Source organism: Tiliqua scincoides, chromosome 4, assembly GCF_035046505.1.
Source record: "Tiliqua scincoides isolate rTilSci1 chromosome 4, rTilSci1.hap2, whole genome shotgun sequence".
Classification (NCBI taxonomy): domain Eukaryota; kingdom Metazoa; phylum Chordata; class Lepidosauria; order Squamata; family Scincidae; genus Tiliqua; species Tiliqua scincoides.
This window is the reverse complement of record NC_089824.1, coordinates 174793960-174819792: the sequence shown is the minus strand read 5'-3', so window position 1 is coordinate 174819792 and position 25833 is coordinate 174793960. Positions and strand designations below refer to the sequence as shown.

The following is a 25833-nucleotide window of genomic DNA, read 5'->3' as shown; positions in this document are numbered from 1 at the left end:
TTCTCATGTGGTTCTACATGCCTGTGTTATAGTTCTCATATATTATAATCTCATAGTTCTCATATCTCATAGTTCTCATATGTTGTAAATAAGCTCAGTAAAATTTATTTATTCATATAATTTCTGTCTCTTATGTAAATTTATTCAAATTTGAAATGTAAATGAATTCATCCCCCCACCCCAGCCCCTGACACAGTGTCAGAGAGATGATGTGGTTCTCCTGCCAAAATATTTACCCGCCCCTGGTCTCATGGATCGGCTAGTTCTAAATGGAGTTGGGTAAGTCCCTCCCATGTATAGAAGGTCTGTTTCCCCCACCCCCAGCCAGGCTCTAGAACATTGATTGCCATAGGCTGCTTATTAGCATTTTAAAGACAAGCTTGGTTGTGGGCTTTCAGTCAAGGGTGGAAAGCAAGTTTCTGACTTTGTAGCTTGCTTTATATTGCCTGGCTTTCTTGTGGATGCCTCTGAGGATCAACATGTCAGTACATTTCTGAAATGAAAAGTTTTTCAGGCCTGCCTGGATCACGCTGCCTGGAGGCCAGTCACGCTGACTGGCCTCCACATCTAACAAAGTGGACTGCAGCTCATAAAAGCTGATGCTGAATTCAGTGGGTTAGTATTTCAGGAGCTATAAGACTTTGTTGTTTTTGCTGCGACAGCAAAACAGGGCTCTTGGAGTTGTGTTCCTGAATTTAAAGTGCATGATGGCGTAGCATAACTAAAGAGTTTCTGACGTTACTTGAGCTACAGTCTGATTCTTAAGAACATAAGGATAAAAGAAGAGGTGTGCTGGATCAGGCCAAAGGCCCACCAAAGGACCACAAGAGACCTGCATCCTGTTGCCACTCCCTTGCACCTGGCATTCTGAGGTAGCCTACTTCTTGCTGTATCTTCCTTTGGATTGTAGCAGTTTTGCATCTCAGCTCCTCATCCTTCCTGAAGACTTCAGAAAGCACCAGCTGCAACCTACATGAGAGGGCTTGATACACACAGACTGCAGGACTGGGAACTAGGCTGGAATAAAGAGGGCAAAAGGTTGGGATGGGGGGCATACCTACAGAGCTGTAAAAACACACAGGCACAAAGAAATCCCAAACTACAAGAGCTATAGGTGGCGCTGGGCTTTTTGTGCAGGAGTTTATGACTCCTAAACTCTGAAGAGGTGCTCCAGCAGAGCCACTCGGGAATCCAGAACTTGTTCTGAGTCAGGACTGTAGTGGCTGTGTCTGAGTGTTATACAGAGCTGCATGGAGCCATGGCTGTCTGGAAGCCCAGAATGGGAAGAGAAGGTCCCTTCAATTGCTTTGAAGCAAGTATCCTGCCTAAAACTGCATTTTAGGACTAAAACAAAACACAAAAGTTGCTCAAAGTGAATGTTTTAATCTGATTTTTTTTAACATTAACGCTTTTAGATAAGTCAATTCCTCTTTTCATCTTATGCATATCAAAGATCAATTATGCATCTGCTGCCTAGTCCTTGGTAGGTTCGTATACATGATGCTAAGCTGAGAAAAGGAGAGAAGCCCAGAGAATGGACCAACACCATCAACATCTGTCTGACAGTGAAATGTACGTGAGGGTTGCTTTACTTGGTGAGCTCTCTGGTTTTAGCTGCAAGATGCCCCAGAGGCTTCCAAGGTGGCTGGAGACAGATTGTTGTTCGGTTCAGTAGAAGCGGCCTGTGGGGAGGCGAGGCAGACAGAAATACGCATTGGGAAAAAGGCTTAGGTTGATGGGGTTGCCATCCAAGCGTATGTCCTCCAGGGCCCGGCGGATGTAGCTATGGTCTCTGCTGTCGCAGAAGGTGTCTTCATGCATGGTCTGGATGTTGTTGTTCTAGGCAGGAAAACAAAGGGGAGAAGGAAATCTCAGAGAGCCAAACTTGATGTGATGGTGGCAGATTCATGTGTGTAAAGTCTCATAGTATGTGTGTGTGTGGGGGGGGAAGAGTCTGATCTGAAGAGTAAAGGGGAATATAGTGGTCCCTCCCCTTTGCAGCATATCTCTGTAGCACCCTTCCCTTTTTTCTCAGCCTATTTCCCAACTGCAGTAAAAGTGTGGGGGTGGGGGAGATACAGTGGGGAAGTTGGGGACAAGGCCCTGCACTCCTCTCTGACTCTTTTGCTTCTTAAAAAAAGCCCTCCAAACTGCAGCTTCTCTGTGATAGTGGAATATCCAGGCTTAAATGCACAGGGTGAGGGTGCAGCAGGGACAGTGTTGCAGAAGATATACTCAAAACATCTGATTGGTCTGATCCTAAGGCAGAAGGGGGCAGGCTGGGGTGGGGGAGTACAGCAATCCTCGCTCACAGATGAAGAGGACATGTGCATGATTAGAATCACTCTTTCCCCTACATTCCTCCAGGCCGGAGCATCATGGGCAGCACAGACAAGCCAGCAAGCCTCCATCTGAGCTTGGAGACACTGGAGGGACCTTCATTAGTGTCATCATGGGCAGGCAACTAACTAGATCTCAAAACCCTCAGGATGTGATTGCTGTAATTGCAATCTGACCTCCTACAGTGTGGGAGCAGTCTGTCCCTCTAGTCATTGGAATGGATCAAATGATACCCCACTTGCTTCTCTGCTGGGCAGAGAGTGGAACCAAGGCCTCAGGCAGAAGGAACTCCAAGGGTGTACTCCAGTTTTTCAGGAACATCAGAAAGGACAGAACCTGATCAGGGGGACTCACATCAGTGGCTGGACTTACATCCAATGGGAATTGGGTCATAACTCATTGGTAAACCACATGCTTTGCATGCAGAAAGTCCCCGACATCTCTAGTAGGACTGGGAAAGAGCCTAGCAAGTAACTGGCAGTCAGTATCAAGATAGACCTGGTGGAATAGTGATTTTGATGGACCAGTATTCTGCCTCAGTAGAAGCCAGCTTCCTTTTGCCAAGATTATGAGCTCATGTTCTGGCCGTACCCCTTGCTTTTCATAATAACCTCAAAGCAAATAGGTGAAGGAGAGTGACTGATTCTCTGAAAGGACCATTGACGATTTGTGTCCCCATATCAGGCATTGAAAGGTTAGTGTCACCATCTCACTTGTAGATGCAAAGACCGTAGTCCCTCAGGCAGGGGCATCGGAATATGGTCCAATTTGTTATCAGACAGATGAAGGAACTTTAGCTTCTTTAGATCCTGAAAGCACAAGAAGGAAGGATCAGTCGCCTGATGTCTTCCCAGAATCTTAGAAATGGAAACAGGATATTTCAAAGGCACTCAGCTTGTATTTGCCTAGCATAATGAGATCTGGCTCCAAGGGATGGAGCCATCAAAGCTGCTGAGGACTCACAACCATCATTAGTTTCTAAAACAAAACAAAAAAGGAGCCAGGGCTCAAATTAGTCTACTTGTAAATGATGCCCCCTAATCCCCATTAAGGCTATGATTATTCAGTACCATGGCTAGCTAGTAACTCCAGTCAACAAGCCTGAGCAGGCCCCAGACTTGTTAAGGGGTGCACTGAGCACCACTGCCACTTCTTTGTACCCCAGATACCATGAGTCCTTTGAATGCACTCTCCCTTCCATTGAAATCCTGTCATCAGTATGGAAAGAACCCAAGAGAAACGAAAATGGACCACCCCTATTTTGCCAGCATGGATGGAGTCGATCAAGGTAGACCACATGGGCAGAGCCTTAACCAAGGCTTGAAAAACTTGAGAAAGGCTCACCCGGAAGGCCTCAGGTCGAATGCCTGCACTCCGGATTATGTTAAACCGAACATCCAGCTGCACAACGCTGCTGGGGAGCTCAGGCAGGGTCGCCAACTGGTTCTCAGGGAGGATGAGCTCTTGCAAATAAGGCAGTCGCCAGAAAGAGTCTTCATCCACAGTGGAAATAAAGTTGCTCGTCAGGTCGATTCGTTTCAGTTTTGCTGAGAAGAGAGTTCAGGTTAAAATTACATGTGTGTTTGCAAACATCACACCGGAATCCCCTCCCCCCCTTCTCTTGATAGGCCGGCAGTGCTCCCCTGCCTAAGATCTTTCTGCAGTCAGGTCAGCAAATAAAAATTATAAAATGAATACAACATCCGCATTCTTCAGGAGATATGAATTACAGCAAAACCTGAAAACACAGTAAATATATTCCCAGTTTCCAGAACATGCTCCAGTTGTCTGTCCACATTTTTTGAAGCTGTGATAATCTGGGATCTCTTTGGTGCATGCCTGTAGGACACTTCACTGAGTCTCCTAACTTTGTCACATTAGCTATTCCAGTACTGATGTCTCACAAAATCCAAGGTTTCAGCCTGCAGCCCAAGATTTCCACAGCTTAATGACAGGCTTTGCAGGAAAAAAAGTTTCTTTCCACCAATTTCCCCTGGTTTTAAATACTGTGAGAACTTAGCCAAATGCTAGCTTCATATTTTGGTATCGGCTCAAAACATTCAAAGGTGACAACCACATTGCCTTGAGAGCTTTCACTTGCTGAGAGCAGTGCATGATACCCTCTCCAATGAATGTGCCTAAAGAAAGTGGTTGGATATCTTTGTAACTCCCTCATCACTTGCCTATCTTTGTAACTCACAGGAATCACGTTGCATAATTCACTTTTGGAAAATTCTCATTTACAAGACTGTGGAAGCCTATTCACACAGTCATTCAGCATTTAACAGTCACAAGAAAATGGAAGGAAAAACCTGCAAGGGTTGGAATCTCTCCTGTGGTGAGCCAGTCGTAGGCAGCCATCACTGTTTGCAGGATTCAGTTTTTGACAGCTGAAGAATTTGTACTGGCATGTCAAAAGCTAAATCCTCTCTAAGACACCTAGTAAAAATAGGGTGCAATTTGGTCGTATCAATTGGCCCTAAATCTGACACTGACCAGATACACTGTCGGATCCAATCTGCTTTTTCAGTCTAAACAAAATTTCACTTATGAAATAGGATCTAGTGTTTCCCAACATTTCCAGCTGTGGAAAAAGGCATCACAAGGCAAGCACATTTCTCACTACTGCAAGGGGAGCTAAGGAAGGAAAGAAGAATGCCTTGAATGCATCAGGGATGAGGATGAAGCAGCTAACAGAAGTGGAAGCCAGAAGCCCTGACGAGCATAACATACTGAGTCCGATGAAGTCATTGGCTTGGATGTGGCTGATGTGGTTAAAACGGGCATAGAAGTATGCAGTCTCCAAGGGCAGGGGAGGAACTTGTTCTAGATTGGTGTCATCACAGTACACAGATGTGCTGATGCACACACAGACCAAGCAGGTGGGAAGACCTGGAGGCAGAAGAAACAGTACCAGATAATGAGAAGGATTTAGAGCAGTGGTTCCCAACCTTTAGGAGCTCAGGGACCACTAACGCAAAATTTTGAGATGGTGGGGACCACATGCAACCCCCCCCCTCACACATAGAAAATACAATTAAATTTGTAATACATAAGATTATTTAATAATTAATGTGATGGTTGTGCTTGCATTTGCTTCACTAACTGTGAAAGTCTTGGGTTTACATGGAATACATAATAATTCCCCCCCCCCACTCAGAGGTTTTTACACCCACCCAATTCAATCCAGTCTCTTTTCCCCCACACCAGACCACATTACGCACAGCCCTTGCCTCTTTTAAGTGTGGAAAAACACCTCAAAAAGGGAGAGGGTAAGCACAAGGGGATTATAGACAAGTCATTCAAGGTAGTTAAATGAACCCACAAAAAGCACACACATCCCTCCACAGTTCCTTTTGTTACACAGCCCTGGCCCTGCTCCCCCCCACTCCAGAGTCCAGAGTCCTTAGGAAAGTGTTCAACACAATTTAGGCAGGTGGGTCCTGAAAGAGAAGAGATGTGTGAAGGAAGCACCAGCTCAGAGAGTCATCTCAGAATGGCTGCTGCATGTCTCAGGAAGAAAAGTCCTTTTGGTGTGCACTGCAAGGTCTTTAGGGGGGAAAAGCCTCTCTTCACTTCCTGTTCTCATTGCTGTCATGCTCTAGCTGTGGACTACTTTGGTTGGAGCTAAGAGAGTGTGAGCAAGCCTATAGGTAGGCTTCAACCACAAAACAACAGCTGTCTACTCTGCCATTAGTCTGTGGAACTCCTTGCCCCAGGATGTGATGATGGTGTCTATACTAGATGCCTTTAAAAGGGGATTGGAGAAATTTCTGGAGAAGTTCATCACAGCCACAGTGTGATTTAACAGCCCCATTCTAGGCATGTCTACTCAGAAGTAAATCCCATTATAGTCAATGGGGCTTACTCCAAGGTAAGCATGCATAAGATTGCAATCTGAGGAGATAGGGAACTGGCCAAGTGTGGGGTGGGGGAGGGCTCCCCATGGACAAAGCTGCTGCTGCTCTCTGAGGAGGAAGAGTCAGGGGTTGCACCCACCCACCCAAGAGACTTCCCAGGCTGGGTCCTGATTTGACTCCTGAAAAACGAGGCTGCGAGGGGTCACCTCAAGGCACAGGGTCAAGGAATGGAGGCAGCAGACTGGAGGCAGCAGCGGCAGGGCACCTCTCCTCTGCATGCAGCTGAGCCAGGAGGCTGCACAAATGCATGCACAGGTGCCTGCGCTTCACTTTTTCGCTTGTCTGGGCTCTCACAGACAAGGAGGGAAGGCAGGTGGAGGGGGGAGGCAGGAGATGGAGAAAGGCTATGCTCTGATTGGCTGCTGGTGCTTTTTTTCTTCCTGGAAGGGTATTTTTTTTTCTTTTTTCACCAGAGAGGTCGCAGACCACCTGGGAGGATGCTGTGGACTACCAGTGGTCCGCGGACCATGGGTTGGGAACCCTGGATTTAGAGGAAGAGTTTTGAAAGAACCTTATATAGTTTCTCTAATGAACAGTATGCTTTTCTGCTGCAACATGATCTTGTAAAAAAGAACTGATTCACACAACAAATCATTATGTGTTTAAGGGCGCAATCCTGAAGGCGTCCTGGGCCGGCGCAAGTCCCTTGTGCTGGCCCATCATCATTGCAAAAGTGCCATGAAGCACTTTTGTGCTGACTTTAGAGCAAGGAGACTGATGCGAGACCCGCTCAGCCAGGGCAACAGGTAAGCCCGCACCAGTAGATCTCAGCCAGCATGGGGGTCAGGGGTGTGTGTATGTGGGGAAGGCCAACTTTCCAGCACTGACCTAAGGGCAATGCAGCTTCAAGGTAAGGGAACAAATATTCCCTTACCTTAAGGAGGCCTCTGTGACTGTCCCTCCAACTGCAGGATGCAGCACATGCCCCATTGGCATGGCTATGTCAGAGTTGGAAAATTGGTTAAGATTTGGGCCTGAGAGAATAACCTCAGATTCCAGTTCTGATAGGGAAGAGGCTATATGAAAATGTAGGGTGCCTGTCTGGTCCTGTTTAGAAGTGAGTGTTAAATCCACTTTTAAAAAATGAGAGAGAGAGAGAGAGAGAGAGAGAGAGGAGTCAATTCAATAAAGAAATGGACCAGTCTCTAAAACTGCATACAGTACAAATGAATCACCGCGACCAGCTCAGACTCAGAGGGTGCTATGCCATCTAGGCTAATGTTACCTCAGGGATTTTGTTTGACCTCTCATATTGAAAGAAACCAAAGGAAAACCAAAGCAAATGGAGTTAATTTTGCACTTAGAAACCATTTGTTGCAATGTCTGGAGCCAGTCGCCCAATATGGAGACAAAGTGATGGTGGCAAAGTGACAAGATTCCAGGCACCAATTAAAACTGTGTGAGTATTATTTTTTCATTATTATTATTATTATTATTTAAAAAAAAAAAAAAACTATTCAGAGAACTGAACAGACTCCAGATCCATTAGTGGAGGAGTTTAAAGCAGAAGGCAACAATTTCCCTCAGCCTACTACTTAATTTGTCCTAGTTCAGAATGACATAAAATGAATAAAGATATTTATCCCTCGCTACAGGATTTTAATTGTCACTAATCTAATTGCTACTCTGTCCGACTGTTCCTACGTCTCTGCTCATTAAAGTGTGGTTGCTTTGCTGGCATTTTTGCTTATTACCAAGCAGCTTCTTGCTCAGGCTCCTCTCATGTCTTGAACAAGAAGCCCAGGCAGTTTTCAACAAGCAGGAAAATGTTTGTTTCTCACCCCTTGGTAGATTGGGGGGGGGGGAACAGAAGCAGAGCAGAGCTGGGAAGGATCAAGGCGAGCTCTCAAACCTCCTCCCCAAGTGTGCATGCTTATAAACAAATCATGAGCTGTTTTTCCCATCAGTTCAAGTGACATAAAATTAAAAAGCAACAATTCAATATAAAAACAAAGCAGACCTCTCAAGGCCAGCAACAAGTGCAGTATCATTTCTTTGAAAAAGAAAAAAAAACCCTTACTGAGCATAAATCTTTTCACTTGATGAGGAATCTGCCTTAGTTCTTGGGTGAGGGGGCCACCACTGTGGTGACCCTGTTCAGAGCTCAAACAAAAAATGCTCATCTCAGTAAATAAGAGCATATGCCTCATTCGTTAACCTCAGACTGCAAATTGGAGAAGATACTCCCAAAAGTATCCAGGGCCTAGAAAATCAAACTTAGCAGCAGCTAATAGGAAGCCCAGGGTTGGCATCAGGGGTTGGTTGGGAGGCACACCTTTCTGGGTGGGTTGCCCACTTGTCATCAGGGAAAAACGGGGTGTACATAAGAGAGGCAATATTCCCCAGCTGCTTTAAACAGAGACTCATCACAACCACACACTATACCATCTTTTTCCTTAACTATTTATGTAGAAAGGACAAGCTTTTGAGACCTGATCTTTCACTCACCTTGATCTGTAACAAATCCAAAGATGCCAGGACCTTTAGACTTGATTGCTGTGGAGGTCGAGGGGTTCATTTGGGGTGTTTCAGTTGGCATGGGTGATGTGCTCAGGGGTTCTGCAAGGCTCTTAGTGTGAGGAGGAGCCAAGGTGCCAACCTCAATCTGTAAATAAAGCAATGGCCATTGGTCTCCACAGTCATCATGCTGCCCAGTGTAAGCATCAATATTGCCATTTTACAGACAGGTGAATTGAGGCATAGGTTTATACGGCATTCCCTAAGGCAGAGGTTCTCAGGTTTTTGTATTGCTTCCTTTTGCTCCAGTCTTACTTTCTGATGACTGGCTCACACATCAGGTTTTGTTCTGCACTTCAGATTTCTCATAAGAACATAAGATGAGCCCCATTGGATCAGGCCATAGGCCCATCTAGTCCAGCTTCCTGTATCTCACAGTGGCCCACCAAATGCTTCAGGGAGCATACAAGACAGCAAGATACAACCTGCATCCTGGTGCCCTCCCCTGGATCTGGCATTCTGAGGTAGTGCACCTCTAAAATCAGGAGGTTGCACATACCCATCATGGCTTGTAACCTGTGATGGACTTTTCCTTCAGAAATTTGTCCAATCCCCTCTTAAAGGCATCTTGGCAAGATGCCATCACCACATCCTGTGGCAAGGAGTTCCACAGACTAACTACACACTGAGTAAAGAAATATTTTCTTTTGTCTGTCTTAACTCTCCCATGTGAATTATTCTCCTGGTGAATAATCTCACATTCTCATGAGTCTAACAGCTGGAAAAAAGTGCCCCTACAGGTGTGGAAACAGCTGATGACTATATGTGATGCGTTGATTTTCACATCCTATAACAGTTGTGGTGAACCTATGGCATGCGTGCCAGAGAGGGCACGCAGAACCCTCTCTGTGGGCATGCGCGCCATCGCCCCAGCTGTCTCCCGCCCCGCCTTACCACAGGAGAGTGAGGAGGAGCCTCCAACCCTAGCCAGGAGCCCTGGGAGGCATCGGGGGCCTTGCCTGGCCGTGGGGAAACGGGGCAAGGCCAGCAACCCACTGAGGGACTCTCCTCCACCCCGAACAGGCGTGAACCTCTAGGCTGCGCGCCTGCCATGGAAGGCTGAGGAGCCCGCACAGCCGCAAAGCCAGCCTTGTCCTGCTCGGCAGCAGCCTGGGCAAAGGAGGGAGGGGCGAGGCCAAGGGGGGAAAGGAACGGACAGCAGGGGGAAGAGGGCTATCCAGGCGTGTTCCCAAGGCACCCCATCCAGCCAGGCCACAGGGAGGAGGAAGGCTGAGAGGCTCTGTGAGGGGACATTTCTCACATCACCCCCCCTTTGCCCAGCAGCCCAATGTGAGCGCTTCCTCCCTCCCCTGTCTGGGGTAAGGCAGATGGCTCACATGCAGCATGAGGGTGTGATGTGTGGGCGGGCACAGCAAAGCTGCTGCTGCGGGCTTTGGGGCGCCAGCCCTGCATGTGGTGCTGGTCCTGCCTCGCTAAGAAGTAAGTCTCATTAAAGTCAATGGGGCTTACTCCCAGGAAAGTGTGGATAGGGTTGGACTGCCAGACCCCAATCCTATGCATGTCTACTCTGGAGTCAGTCCCATTATGGTCAATGGGGCTTGCTCCCAGGAAAGAGTGCCTGGCATTGCAGCCTTAGCGCCTGCTCCTGTGCGTGTCTACTCAGAAGTAAGCCCCATTACAATGGATGAGGCTTGCTCCCAGGAAAGAGTGGCTGGGATTGCAGCCTTGGAGCCTGCTTCTGTGCATGTCTACTCAGAAGTAAGCCCCATTAGAGTCAATGAGGCTTACTCCTAGGAAAGAGTGGCTGGGATTGCAGCCTTAGAGCCCACTTCTGTGGGTGGAGCTTTTTTAAAAAAAATTTCTTGTTTGAGAAAATGAGCAGTGGCAAGGTCTTGCAGCCACCCCCTCCCTGACAATATTTCTTTACCCAGCATGTAATTACTCTGTGGAACTCTTTGCCACAGGAAACAGTGATGACAACTTGCCTAGATGCCTTTAAGAAGGGATTGGACAAATTTCTAGAGGAAAAGTTCATTACGGGTTACAAGTAATAGTAGGTAAGAGATGTTAATGTACGAGTTGTTTTTTCTAAACGAAAACCTCAGTATTCAGGTTAAATTGCTGTGTTGGCATTTTGCAATAAATAAGTGGGTTTTGGGTTGCAGTTTGGGCACTCAGTCTCTAAAAGGTTCGCCATCACTGTCCTATAATCTCCTTGTGAGTGCAAGATTGTAGTGACTGATGATAGCATCAGAACTGCTGACATATACTCAAACAGTATTAGGTGAACCAACCTTGCCAGTGTGGAAGCACAGACTTCTAACCTGGTCAGTTTTTCAGAGGATGGAGAACTACAAGATCTAGTCTTGGTCATGTTTACACGAAAAAGGGTAAGAGACTATTATTTATTATTTAGAATATATATACTGCTTGAGAACAAAAATAACATTGTCAAAGCATGTTACATAGCTAGAGGGCCATCAAGCCCAACTCTCTTCTTTCCAAGTCAGAATTTTTCAGGATACATGTTTCAGATCGTAATCTGACCCCAGCTGAGTGGAGTAGTAAAGAAGGCGCACCAAAGCAAGCAAGATTTCTAACACAGGCAGCAGTCAAAGGAAAACTGATCCAGTAAGAGATGGGAAGAATTCCTTCCCAGCACCAAGTATAGCAATTGATTATGGGCTGGTTTGAACAGTCTTGGAGGTTCATGTAGTCATCTTTTCCAGTAGTCATTAATAGACCTGACCTCCAGGAATGCATCTAATCCCCACTGAAAGGAAGAGTGGCTTGAAATGATACATAGTGTTGGTATAGTGTTTTCTGTGCTGTTGTCATTATAACTGCAAGGTATTATCCCTGCATTGCAAGTGGAACTGAGAACATAAGAACATAAGAACATAAGAACAGCCCCACTGGATCAGGCCATAGGCCCATCTAGTCCAGCTTCCTGTATCTCACAGCGGCCCACCAAATGCCCCAGGGAGCACACCAGATAACAAGAGACCTCATCCTGGTGCTCTCCCCTACATCTGGCATTCTGACTTAACCCATTCCTAAAATCAGGAGGTTGCGCATACACATCATGGCTTGTACCCCATAATGGATTTTTCCTCCAGAAACTCGTCCAATCCCCTTTTAAAGGCGTCTAGGCTAGACGCCAGCACCACATCCTGTGGCAAGGAGTTCCACAGACCAACCACGCGCTGAGTAAAGAAATATTTTCTTTTGTCTGTCCTAACCCGCCCAACACTCAATTTTAGTGGATGTCCCCTGGTTCTGGTATTATGTGAGAGTGTAAAGAGCATCTCCCTATCCACTCTGTCCATCCCCTGCATAATTTTGTATGTCTCAATCATGTCCCCCCTCAAGCGTCTCTTTTCTAGGCTGAAGAGGCCCAAACGCCGTAGCCTTTCCTCATAAGGAAGGTGCCCCAGCCCCGTAATCAGCTTAGTCGCTCTCTTTTGCACCTTTTCCATTTCCACTATGTCTTTTTTGAGATGCGGCGACCAGAACTGGACACAATACTCCAGGTGTGGCCTTACCTTCGATTTGTACAACGGCATTATAATACTAACCGTTTTGTTCTCAATACCCTTCCTAATGATCCCAAGCATAGAATTGGCCTTCTTCACTGCCACCGCACATTGGGTCGACACTTTCATCGACCTGTCCACCACCACCCCAAGATCTCTCTCCTGATCTGTCACAGACAGCTCAGAACCCATCAGCCTATATCTAAAGTTTTGATTTTTTGCCCCAATGTGCATGACTTTACACTTACTGACATTGAAGCGCATCTGCCATTTTGCTGCCCATTCTGCCAGTCTGGAGAGATCCTTCTGGAGCTCCTCACAATCACTTCTGGTCTTTACCACTCGGAAAAGTTTGGTGTCGTCTGCAAACTTAGCCACTTCACTGCTCAACCCTGTCTCCAGGTCATTTATGAAGAGGTTGAAAAGCACTGGTCCCAGGACAGATCCTTGGGGCACACCGCTTTTCACCTCTCTCCATTGTGAAAATTGCCCATTGACACCCACTCTCTGCTTCCTGGCCTCCAACCAGTTCTCAATCCACGAGAGGACCTGTCCTCTAATTCCCTGACTGTGGAGTTTTTTCAGTAGCCTTTGGTGAGAAGGCATGGCTTGTCTAAGGCTCCTTGGAAGTTAACAGCAGAGATGAGATTTGAACTGACAAACTTCTGCTCATTTTTTTTGGCCATTATGCTACACCAGTTCCTGACTTGCATAGGTATTGTGTGCATACTTGAGTAGGTGTTTTGGAGGCACAGCAAACAAGGTACCTTTGGCGCCAGATCCCCATAATCATAGATCTCCTCATAATTACTGAGGTCAATGACCTCTCCGTAGTTGTCCAGGTTGAGGTCGTAGTTGTCTAGATCCAGGTTGCCATAAGCTGCAGTGTTAGTCTTGGGCTTCTCCTTCTTCTTCTCATCTTCCTCAGGCACAGCAGCCAGAGCCAGCACCAAAGACAGAACAGTCATTACAGTCACTAAAGCTGCACGCTGCATCCTGGGTCTGTATGTGGAGGGGTAAGAACAGTGTGTCTATAACATCATCAAAAAGCCAGCATGAGAACAGTGCCATTTCCTCTCCTGGCACAGATTCCTCACAAGCCCCTTTGGCATAAACAGTCTATCTGGACATCTATTCCACGTCTGTAAAATGAACACAATTATGCATCCTTGGCTCATTTAGTAGATTTCATGAGGCCCCAACAGGCTGATAATGAGTAGCAGCTTGCAAAGCTCTCTAGAACATACCTCTAGAACTCGGTTTACTTACTGCTAGAACATTTGTTTAAATAAAAAAGGACTTGCCTGCTGAGCGTTTTCTCCTGCCACTAAAAAAATATACTATAAGCTCACTCTTATCAACTAACTGCATGACTATTTGGGGGAGCACATCCTTTGCATATAGAACATCCCAGGCTCAATCTCCAGGATTTTCCTGAAGACTGGTGCCAATCAGGGTTTTCCAAGTGCTTTTGAGAGGTACCATTTGTGCAAATACCACCACTGCCACCAGAGAAACCAGCTGTGTACTGGTGTGGGCAGCTTGCCCCACAGTTGGGCCTTTGCTCTGCACCATCTTCCCCTCAATTGTGCCTGTCCCGAAGGGCCAGGCAGCTGCTCAGCCACACCTGGCCTAATGGTGCACCAGCACCCCAACCCCACTTCCACTTCCAGTGGGGTTAGGCAAAGCAGGGCTGTGCCACACAGTCACCATGGCAGTGAGGCCCAGTAATACTGGGAAGTTCCAACAGTGCTACGGGTTACTTCTCATTGAAAAGCACTGGTATAGACAATACTGAGCTATATGGACCCGCCTGAGTCTGACTCAGTCTATGGCAGTTTCCTGTGTCCTATTTATTACACATCCAGGCTATCCCAAAGCTTTCAAAGCTTTAACCAATCTGGGAAGAGGTTATCTTAAAGACCACTGGTTCCTTTTGGAACCTGCCTGGGCTTTGATTGCAAAAGCTGTGCTCTCTGGTCCACCAGTAACAAAAAATTGAGCTGGCACTTAATAGGGCCTTTCAGTGGTGACACCACACTTGTGATGCCCAAGGGAGAGCAGACTGCCTTTGTAAAATAGAGACGGAATTCTTTCTTGGCTCAGAAAGTTTTTAATGCCACAAAAGCCTGACTTGACACGGAATTTGTTCACCGTTACTGATGATTTGCTTTTATAATAAATAAATAATTTATTATAATTTTAAAATATTTTGTAAACTGCTTTGCTATTTTTAAATGAAAAGCAAGATATACATATAGAAAATAAATACATAAATTATTTCAAGCCAGAATGTGCGACTTTCAGATGGCTTCAACAGTCTCAACTATTAGAAAATGTATGAACTAATGGGAACATGTACTTTAAAAAAAAAAATTGGGACTAAAAGGAACTTTCTGTCTGCAGCAGAGCCCCAGATGCTATAAATCCCCCTCCCAATCCTGTGCTCGGCCCGCTATAGGCCAGGCTTCCTGCTGTCATTTCTCCATCTCTGCCTCCCCTGCAATCTGCTGGCTGTGACTCCTTTCTTGTTCTCGTTTATCAAACCTCTGTTTCACCTCCTGATTATGCCTCTACCTTCTTTTGCTTTCAGAGACTGCCTGACCTTGCCCAGCAGCGCTTTCAAAAGAAGTTTCTCTGCCAGCTTCATACAGTGACTGGGGGCTTCACAGCAGCAGAGAACAGATAACGGAAGCCTCTCGCCTGAAGGGGGTTATTACTTTCTCTTTCCTTTCAGACATTTTTATGCCTGAGTGCTCCAGTATGCCGGGGAGGCCCAGAGCAGCTTCACCTCTTACTTGCAAGCCAGAATTGACTGTAAATTCAAAGGACATTCAGAGGGTGGTAAGGCAGGAGGCTGCTTCAGAAACAGGGAGTGAAGGTTTGCACCACAAATGGGGATGCTGAGATGGCTATGGGGAACCTGGTGAATTATGGATCATCAGTTAATTCTCATCCTGCTTTTTCAATCCCTTCAGATTGCTCAAATCCTGACGCTCTGCCTATGACAAATGTAATGAGCAGTTTTGTTTGCTTGTTTATTTTGTCCTGATCACGGCTGAAGAAATGAATGTTTGGGCAGGAGAGATGATCTCCCCCATTAGAGATGCTATCATTTTTTTTTCCTGGCATGAAGACAAAGTGGTGTGGAAAGTTGACCATACTGGATTTCTGTTGGGCATATAATTGTTAAAGGCACAGGAGCCCTGCAGAACAAAAATGGCCACCCAAAGTGCTGCACAGTAGATCACAAACATAACCCAGGAGTTCTGGTCCCCAGCTCCATTCCAACTCTACTATCCTTTGCTCCACAAAAAGAATTCAGGAGCCCTCTTTTCAGTATCAGCACGTAAGTATCTTGACTCCTAGTCCTATTTTTTGCTGACTTTGCTCTCTTTTCAGACTCAAAGGTTTCCTTTTTACCAAAGCCCTTTTTGTTTCCAAGTAAGCACACCTTCAACGACATTGTCTTTGTGCACACTCATTTGTTAGTCCCACCTCTTGGCCCTGAACTTCTGAAGCACTTTGTAATGGGAGGCATAGCTCAGTAACCGAGCATCTGCTTTGCATGCAGAAGATCCCCATTTCAATCCCTGACATCTCCAGGTTGGATTGGTAAAAGCTCATACTTGAAAACCTGATGAGGTGCTATGAGTTGGTGTTGACAGCACTGATGTAGATGAACCCAGTGTAAGACATGTGAACACTCAAACAGGTGCATGCATAAGCGCTGTGCAGACATTAGGAACACATGGAGAACTTTCATGTAGTGGAGGGAGGAACAAGACATCATGTGAGCAGTGGTGATCAGCTTCACCCACCTCATGCTACGAAAGGAAGGAGTGAGCTGAGAGGGTAGGGAAGCGGTTCAGCACTGCCTTTGTAGGTTTTGGGGAGCAGGGCAGGGTAGGGTAGGGCTGGTCTGCTTCCCTATCCCCTCACCCCCATCCTTCTTTGTGGTCCCTTTAAATAAAAGAGAAACTGAAACACACTAGGAATGCCCCACATGACCTACATTCCCAGTTTTGTTCAAAAGACTCACCCAGGAAGGAGCAAGATCAGTGGCTGCTTTTTGTTTGTTTGTTTCTGAGTTTGGGGGGGGGGGAGTCCAACTGGCACTAGATCTGGCAGTGGATCTGGTTGGGCTGTTGCTGATGCAGAAAATCACTGTGTGGGGGGGCAAGGCTTCCTAAGTATGTGGGGGTGGGGTTTGCCCGAGTGCTCCTCCCCCCATTACAGTCTCAGGTGTAATGTCTGCACAATGCTACTGTCCAAGCTGCCTATATAATCTATGAGGCCAATGCAATTTAAAAAAAGAAATCAGTTTTCAGTACATGCTAAAGGACTTCATAGTTCTGACCGCCTTACAGGATGACTGAGGTCAACAACAGTAGGCGCAGTCTGCATTCCCGCAAGTGTAAGGGCAGATTTGAGTAGAGGAATTGAAAATTGATTACCAGCACCTTTCTTGGAAGGAGGAGGTGCTGAATTCAGAAGCTGCTGGTGCTTGGATCAAAGCCCTATAAATGCAACACATTTGCCAAAGCATTTATTCCATCTGCGCGTGTATTTCTGACTTAATTATTACGATGGATATCACCACTGAGGTGCGCAGTGTTTACACAAATGTGGAGGTGCACACCCACACAAATCTGCATGTGTTTGTGATGTAACATGCATCTACCGTACTTGCAAACAGACACATACAGGCTCACCCCCGTGGGTTTACACAAGGATATGCATCTATTACAGCTTGTTTCCAGGCATGACTAAGATTTTTTTTTTCCACTTTCAAATTCCTAAACAGCTTGAGAGCTGAAACACTGACTTCTCCCTGCCCAGTCCTTGACACCTGCAATAACGGTCTTTATTAATTTATTAATCAATGTTGCTTGTAGTGAGCTCCTAGGAACCCTGGGGCTCCCTGAGACCCCTTTAGGAGCCGCACAAGCACACCATCAGTGACCTCCATCTGCTCCCTGCTCTGTTTGTGCATCCGTCTCCCCTGTCCATGGCTCTCCTTCCTCCTTCTGTTCTGCTCTTTGCCAGTATATGGTGTTGGACTCAGTGTTGACTACTCCACGCATATGCATGTACGTGCACTGTTGGAGCTCCCTGAGACTCCTTTTAGCAGCATAAAGGGCTCTGGACACCAAAAATTCCCAGATCCCTGGTTGTTAAAGACCAAATACGGAAAATGAAAAGATGCTTAAAAAGGAGAAAGCTACAGATGTACATACCACTTTCGTTCTTTGTCTTCCTTGAACAGAAAGGCCGGCACTCAGTGCTCTTGCAGCCCCAGCGTGGTGGAATTGAATTGCTTAGAAGGAGATGGTGGGGACAACACAGATGACTGTTTCAAAGCGATGGGGTGGGCAGACAAAAAGGAGAAAGTACAGCCCATGGAAGTGATGGTGATTCCATCTGTCACCAAGCTGCCCCCTCCCCTTATGACCCCCATGGTGTTCCTTAGTTAAATCCCTCAGAAGCAGCCATGCTCAATTAAAGCTTTTCTTCACAGCCTTGCTGTTAGGCTGAACGATTGTGGGGCTGGGAGTTTGCCATTTTCTTCTGTACAAATTTGATGTCCTCAGTTTTGGGAAGAAAGTGGGTGGCAGAATAAACCCTCAGAATGTCAAATGTATTTAATAACTGCATATGCCACCTTCCAATATGAAATATTCTCAGGGAATCTCTCTCTCTCTCTCTCTCTCTCTCTCTCTCTCTCTCTCTCTCTCTCTCGGTGTGTGTGTGTGTGTGTGTGTGTGAGAGAGAGAGAGAGAGAGAGAGAATGAACAACAAAAAAACTCAGAATAAAACAGTAGATCAAACTGGCAGCAATAGCAATCTATCAGATATGGAATTTTTTTTAAAAAAGTATTTGTCTGGCACCATCTGCGGGTGTTGAGAGATCCAGCTTTGTCACTGAAGACCCAATTAGCATCAGTGGCATGGAGCCCCTTTCATTAACTAAGGCCGATATGACAACTGTGACCCCTCCTGGACATAGATAGACTGACCACACTTACCCATGCCGTGGTAACTTTTAGACTGGACTACTGCAACACACTGTAATGCATTTGAAAAGGTATCAGAAAGATCATTTAATACTGAACAAAATGCAGTGATTAGATTATTAACTGAGACTAGCTATAGGGCACATATCAGTTCACCACTTAAACCAGTGCTTTTCTACTAGTGATACTTCACAGTGTGACAAGGTATGTGGTTCCTCTGCTGCGGTGTCCAGGTGACACTACCCTGCCTGGCCTGACCCCACTGGAATTGTAGATGGCTGGTGGGGGGGGGGGGTAGTGCAGCAGTGAACAAGATGTGGCAGTGCTGCCACTTGGCCCTTCAAAAGCAGTACAGTTTGGGGGGGAAAGATGGAGCAATATGCAACTTCAGCTGTAGGGCAAGCCACTCTCTCCTGTGCATAGCTGCCATCTCTAGTGGCCCTGGTACCTGCAAAAGGTGGCATTTGCAGAAAAGGGACGAGCACCTCAGATCCCATCCACTGCCAGTCAATTTCAAAACACAGTTCCAAGGTCTATTTTAAGTGGTAATTGCCTACAAGGCCTTCAAGACTTGGGATGAAAAGCTGAAGGGCTGCCTTCTGCCATAGTCATTACTGGGGTTCCTTCTCCACCTGAAGTTAGGTGGGTGGAGATTGGGCAGAGGACTTACTCAGTGCTGCTGGTAGCCCATACTGTATTTGGAATGTCCTCATTAAACAAGATCTGACACCAACTCTGATGTAAGTGAACACTTTCTTTAAAAATATATTTTTCCAGGCATTCCAGTGTGTTGTATAGCTGACTTTAATTATGATTTTAATGGCTGCTATTGGCTTTTATTTTCTTGGAATGGTTGCCATTTCTGCAGCTTTCATGACTTTATGATTGACTTTTTAAAATTGCATTTATTTTTCTCATTTTACGTGTGCATGATCTTGGGCACTTGATGCTGAAGTGTGCCTTATAAATATCCAAAATAAAGAACAATGGGCCATAGATGCAAACACATACAGACCAGGGACAGACTGCACTTGCTCCCAGTGTGGAAGGGATTGTCACTCCCGAATTGGCCTTTTCAGCCACACTAGACGCTGTTCCAGAACCACCTTTCAGAGGGCGATACCATAGTCTTTTGAGACTGAAGGTTGCCAACATTGCAACACACACACACACACACACACACACACACACACATCAAGTGCCTCAAATATTGTACCTTGCACACACACACACACATATCAAGTGCCTCAAATATGGTACCTTGAAACCAGCCAATTGCACAGAGACTGGTGCTTTGCCACTTAGATAAAGCTAGGAATGGAGAAACATTTGCAGCAGAGGCATTTCGCTAAATGAATACTCCTGCCTGAATGTTGGTGAAGAAAAGCGAGGCATGGACAACCTATTGTGAGTAGGAATGTAATAGTTGAAGGGTCTCCTATCGCAGCATCCACATCCTGGGAAGAGTTTCACCGGATACATTTCATAATGTTCAACACATGGGAGACCTACCTTAAAATGGGCAGTATCTCCATAAGGACATCATATGGCATAAAGGAAGACATAGGGCATCAGGTGCATTTTTCAAGAACACAAACACAGTTGAAACTTAGACAATAGATTTAATAGGATATAAAAAGAAAACAGCAGATCCTATTCCAAATGTTACAAGCATAAATCCAGAGTAACTCAACAAATATCGATGGGGTTACACTAGTTTACACTGGTGTAACAGAAGGCCAAATGAGGCCCCATAAGATAGATAGATACATAGTTAGATTAAATTAAAAGCAAGTTTCATGCCTGCATTTCTATTAAAATAAGTGATCCCAAGCACGCCCAACCCCAACATGGGTACCAGTGGGAGATGCTGAGTTTTATCAGGGAGTGTGTCCAAAGGACTGAGGTTGTTTGGTCATTAGGGGTGTAATCCAGAGTCCCCTGTTGACTTCTATGGGCTTTGGATCAAAGCTCCACCCAAGCAGTGGTTTGAAGAGGGTCAGAGATTGGAATAACTAGAAAGATAGAAGTGGGGGGGGGGGGCTGTATATGCTGTTGGCTGCAGAGCTCTATTTACATTGACTTACCTCCAAATTTGTTTTGTGGAACCAAAAACAGGAGAGAAAAGGGGGAGATGTGGAAATTCATGCAAGTTTTTATGAAGGAGCAACTTCTACATTATCAAGCCAAAGGGAGCAAAGATTAAGGTAAAATAAAAGCAAGAACCTAAGAACAACACTGCTGGATCAGGCCAAAGGCCCATCTGGGCCAGCATCCTGTATCTCACAGTGACCCACCCGATAATTCAGCGAGCTCACAAGAAAACAAGATACCATGTTGTAGGAATGGGAAGAAAGAGAACAAGATTATTTGAAGGTAAACCAGTTTCAGATACATCCACCTGTTTGCACTTTCAACTTAACTGGGATGGCCAAGATCTAAAAAAATTAGAGATTTTAATTACCTAGTGACCCTCCACCTGGAAGGGAAGCATGCTGTCATGAGTTTGGCCATCTTAATCATGGTGAATGGCCAACTGGGGGAACAGTCAGGGATCTTAGCACCAATTGATTGTGATTATTTTCCTTATCAAAGCATTTCATTTAATGCAGTTACAATCTGTGTACATTGCATGCATGTACCGTTTTTTGTACACTACATGCAGCTTGATTACAGAAATACATGCAAGCAGTACTCTACAATTATGGAGCACCTAGTCTCCATGTTCTCTTTTAAAATGAATGCTTATCAAGTCATCCACATGAAAACATGTACATGTGTACAGACACCTGTACAAATGTACAGTATAAGCTGTTATGCCATAGCATAACCAAGCATAACAGTGAAAAGCTGTTATGTCAGAAGCTGTCCTGGATTGCAGGAGCTTGAGCATAAAGAGGCCAGCATTTAACCTGCAGTGTCAGTGTTGTAGCTCAGTGACCTCATTGGACATAGGCAGCTTGGATTCTACTTCTGTTTGAGTTGCCTTGAGACCATGGTCCTATTTCTCAGACCTTCATCTGTAAAATTGGAAAAATAATGATCTACCTTACAGGGGTGTTGTGAGAAGGAATGAGAGAGAGAGATTTAAACACTGCACATTGGAATGGCAATAGAATAAATCACTCTGAATGCAAAAATGTGAGAGCGCTGGATGTGCTGCCTCAAAAAGGGATGGATATGGTAGGGGAGAGAGAGAGAGAGATCAAGTTGTTTTATCCCAAGTGCAAATGAGATGTCAATAAGACAGATGGTCCAATAGCAAAGGACTAGTTGAAGTCCTTGCCCAGTGGGTGGAACAAACTGGTCAGGCTCGGTGAGACAGAGGACGACTATTTGGATGAGGTTCAGAGACCAAGCAGAGCAGTAATCTAAGGAATGTTGGATTACAAAAAGGTAAATGAGGCAGAACTGTCAGGCACAGAGGTCATGGATAATGTAACAGGAAAAACACAAATGAAAATTGTAGGCAGACAAAGCAGTTTACCAAGCTGAGAACTGCAATTCTAAAACTATGGTAACCTAGATTTTTTTAACGGTCTCAAGGTGGTTTCAGACAAGTCTTTTTGGGTTTGGGTTCTGTGGTACTCCCTACCCAAGCAGAATGGAAAAAGTACAGACAAGAACATGATGTCTATTTTTACTAAGAAGTTTCCACAAAACTTGCCAGAGAAATGTGGCCCAGTCACTTGCTGGTATTGTTTTAGTTTGCTTGTTTGCTTGTTTTGTTCTCTGCTGATGCTGCATAAGGAGATGTGTTGGTCAAAACAATTGAAGCGGCCCCCTGCATCCCATGCAATGCCCCATCCACAGAACAGTTCACCTCATGGTCTGGTATTTGTGATCTATTTCCTGTCAGGAAAACCTGACAGGAAAGTGATGCTTTTGTGTTCTGTTGACATCCATTTTTCAGTTCTTAAGGGCACAATCCTAACCACGTCTACTCAGAAGTAAGTCCTATTTTGTTCAGTGGGGCTTACTCTCAGGAAAGTGTGGTTAGGATTGCATGCCTTTGGCTGAAATCCTAACTAACTTTCCAGCGCTGACATAAGGGCAATGCAACTCTGAGGTAAGGGAATGAACATTGCCTTACCTTGAGGAGGACTCCGTGACTGTCCCCCAACTGCAGGATGCAGCGCATGCCCCACTGGCACAGCTATGCCAGTGCTGGAAAGTTGGTTAGGATTGCGCCCTCAGTCTGATACCTCAGTGCTTCCCTCCTCCTTCTCTTTCATCCTTCTTATGTTGTTCTTTACATGTTTGCTGTACAAACCACATCAAAGCAACACAGGAAGAAATGAGAGATTATGAATGATCACACAGATTGATTGTGCTGCGTTAAGTATGTCCCTGTGGTACCGCTGGGCTATCTCACAATGGAGGGGTTTGCAAATCACCCATAAGCCGTATGGGCATTCTATGGATGCATGTGTGACTGGTCACTGGCCCAAGGCTCCTGATGCCTTACAATGGTGGTGTGCCAGAAACTACCCTCTTATCCAATGATGTGCCAGCCTCTGCTTCTCCCACTCTCCACACAGCATTCTCCTCCTTTCAACATTTCCTCCTCCTCTCTATCCCCCTCTTCTTTTTCTCACCCAGAGAAAAAGCCACCCTTGACTGGTGGCTGTGGTATGCTACTTCAAGGCAGCATATTTTAAGAAATGGGGAATTGCTTCCTTTGTGATGTCTGTAAAGACACTGTTAAGGATATTGCAAGGATGTTAGTACCACCTTACTGTGGCACCAATTGGTTGTGAACATATTTACATATGTCTTTTAGCTCACCAAAATTATGAGACATGTCACTGAAAGCACCTGCAATGCATACATTTAAATGAAAAGTATGGACATTTTTTTCTCTCAGCGTTATGACAAATCTAATCTAATCTGTCATTGTTTCTTCTGCAAAATTTGCACAAGTATAATTCTCTTTTATAAACTTGATGTGCTGTTGCCAGGTGAATAATTGTATTTGATGCTTGACAGCAAAACAGTAGTACTACTGCTACATGTGACTAGATCTTCTGGGTATACTCCCTTCTCTATTTTTGATAAAAATTAAAGGACAGAAGAGACCAATTTTATGATAACTTTTGGTACATGCATCTAACAAGCTGTGCAATTCTCAGAGGGGACAAAGCCTCTATAAAATGCTGCATAAGAGGAGATGCACTGAGAACAGAGCTTCCTGCAGCCAAAGGGGGAGGAAGCAGAATGCAGCCGCAAAGAGAAGGAGTTGGAAGGGAAGGTCAGGGTAGAGATGATATATTCCCCATGTCTAACATAGACTGGAATCAAGTCACACAGCGCAAAGCCAAAGTCCCCGGGGATTGGCGATTGCTGCAAGGCTTAGAATATGACAGACTGCAAGAGTCGGAAACACATCATCAGGTCCAAAGGGATGGGTGGCTTCAGCTGATTGCCATCGAGGCGCAGGTAACGAAGACGAGGAACATTTTCAAGGTCTGTGGATGGTTCGTGGAAAGAGATCAGCGAAGTGGGGCATATCTGGGTCCCATTGATTTCTAAAGGGAGAAAAGAAAGCATGGTAACTGGTTAAGTTGGTTGGCCAGAGCTCACTGATTCTAACTTTCTCCTTCTACCTTGGGGAAATCCCTCATTCTTCCCATTGTCAATTGGAAGAGTGAGTCAAAAGGGGAGTTATGTTATTACAGTGGTCCGTTTTGGCCTTGTGCCCCTCTCCATCAGCGTGAAATAGCAGACAGACTTCTCCTTGCCCTGTATAAGGGCCTTTCCTGCTTCCATCTCTTTTTCAATTTTGCAGTACATTGTCAACTAGTAATTCATCTCCATAAACGATGTAGACATTCTCTTAAGGAGGCTGGCATGCCTGGGCTGCTGTGCACCTGCACCACAGGGTTTAAATATATGTAGTAGTAAAATGTTAAAAAGGATCAAGTCTCACATTCTGAGCCTGAGTAGAAAAGTGATTACTATAACCAGTTGTTAAGGTTACAATGGTGAGAGCATTTGTACTTCTTAGCTGCATTCTCCAATCTTTTGCTCTGTAGTATCCATGTCAACTCTGCACTAGACTTACAGAATGTGAATTGTAAGTTACGTCTTCATGTTAAACTAGGTGTGATATTAAAATGTAATTAAATACCTGTTGAGAGTGAATTAGAAATATGATTATATGAGAATTGTTAGCATATCGGTATGTGATTTCATTAAGTTTTGATTACTGATAATTGTTACAATAACTAGATGTATACTTTCAAGTCATACATCTATAAAAGAGTTGTTCATTATGAATGGCGCTAAACCTGAAAATTTTCCACCTTGATGGAAGGACTTGCTGGTCATTGTGTTTTTGGAGCCCAATCATATGCATGTCTACTCAAAAGTATGCCTCATTACAATCAGTGGGGCTTAGTCCCAGGTAAGTGTGGATAGCATTGTAGTCCCAAGTCTATGAGTGCTGCCAGAACTAGCACTCTGCAGCTAACAGCTGCAGCCATGCTCCAGCAAAAGCCCCAGCACTGGTACATCAGCACCAAATGTGAGAGGGAGGTGGGTGGGGGATGGGCAGAATGGGGTGGAGAGGGGGAGGAATGCACAAGAGACTAGAGTGGGAAGGGGGGGGTCAATGCTGAGAAAGTAGCAGTACCGGCAGCAGTGGTGCTGCTGATATTCTATCCCCTGCCCTGGACTCAATCAACCTTCCCAGGTGTTTTCAAACTTGCGCCAGCTACATAGCTGGAGCAGGTTTGAACAGACCCATTTGGGTGATGGAGGCTTATCCCTGGGCAAGGGAACAAGTGTTTCCTTACTCAGAGGAAACCTCTGGGACTGACTCCCTGCAGGATGCAATATGCACTCTGGTGGTACGTCTGCATTGGCTGGGGATGTGTGTGTGTGTTAGGATTGGGCTGCTACTGCAGTAAACTTGGAGCCAATCTGTACTTTTTACTGCACGTGGTATTGATTCTGGGCAAAGATGAGAGATCCACAGCTGGGAGGTCTCAGAAGACCAGGAACTGGGCAGCTCTATCACAAGTCTTGCCATAACAACATGAACAATAGGATAAGTGTTCTTACAGAAAGTCTTGCCTCCTCATAGATGTACACTGTTTCTCCTGAAAAATTTGCATAATGAGTATAATTGTAAATCACAGCTCTATGTGCACCTGAACCTCAGTGCAAACTGTGTATATTTTATGCCATGTCATCAGGTACAGGAACGAGAATGGTCTGTTGTCATGCCTAGGGAGAATGGAGCATCCATAAGCTATAGGTACTCTCTCCCTTAAGAATGAATTACTTGCCCGTGCAACAACAGTCCCATGCATTTTTCTTCGATCTGGACTATTTCTGAGCTCAGTACCCCATTAAATGGGTCTTCTTGCCAAATGCCATTTGACAATGGACCAGCCTGATTTATCCCATATGTCCCACATTCTCCACCCTCTTGCACAGTGTCACCTCTTCCTGTGGGTCTAACTAGATTCATGTCTCCCTTTGTGTTGAATTTTACAAAGCCATACATGCTACTCCTGGGCAGTCAATTCCTTATTA

General features: G+C 45.4%; 2 protein-coding genes across 3 annotated transcripts in view; both read right to left on the bottom strand.

Annotated features, from left to right (window-relative positions):
* Positions 1–1668: 1668 nt before the first annotated feature.
* On the bottom strand, positions 1669–13269 carry OPTC (opticin). Its single transcript, XM_066626057.1, has 6 exons — positions 13042–13269; positions 8709–8865; positions 5074–5232; positions 3685–3887; positions 3054–3149; positions 1669–1839 (listed from the first exon to the last, which is right to left on the bottom strand). Exons 1-6 carry the CDS (start codon positions 13267–13269, stop codon positions 1669–1671), a joined length of 1014 nt encoding a protein of 337 aa, XP_066482154.1.
* Positions 13270–21986: 8717 nt separating this feature from the next.
* PRELP (proline and arginine rich end leucine rich repeat protein) overlaps positions 21987–25833 on the bottom strand; it is a 29687-nt gene continuing 25840 nt past the window's right edge. For both annotated transcript variants that reach the window (XM_066626432.1, XM_066626433.1), the window contains exon 3: positions 21987–23819. In XM_066626432.1, the coding sequence (XP_066482529.1) occupies positions 23644–23819 (176 nt within the window). In that variant the 3' untranslated portion in view covers positions 21987–23643. The remainder of the gene's footprint in view (positions 23820–25833) is intronic.

Excerpts from the sequence above, each read along its gene's own strand:
- OPTC (XM_066626057.1), bottom strand. The coding sequence starts at position 13,269 with ATGCAGCGTGCAGCTTTAGTGACTGTAATGACTGTTCTGTCTTTGGTG. Across the intron at positions 3,888-5,073 it reads CAATGACTTCATCGGACTCA|CAAAACTGAAACGAATCGAC; the intron begins GTATGTTATGCT and ends CTCTCTTCTCAG. Across the intron at positions 3,150-3,684 it reads TTCGACCTGAGGCCTTCCGG|GATCTAAAGAAGCTAAAGTT; the intron begins GTGAGCCTTTCT and ends TTGTGCTTTCAG.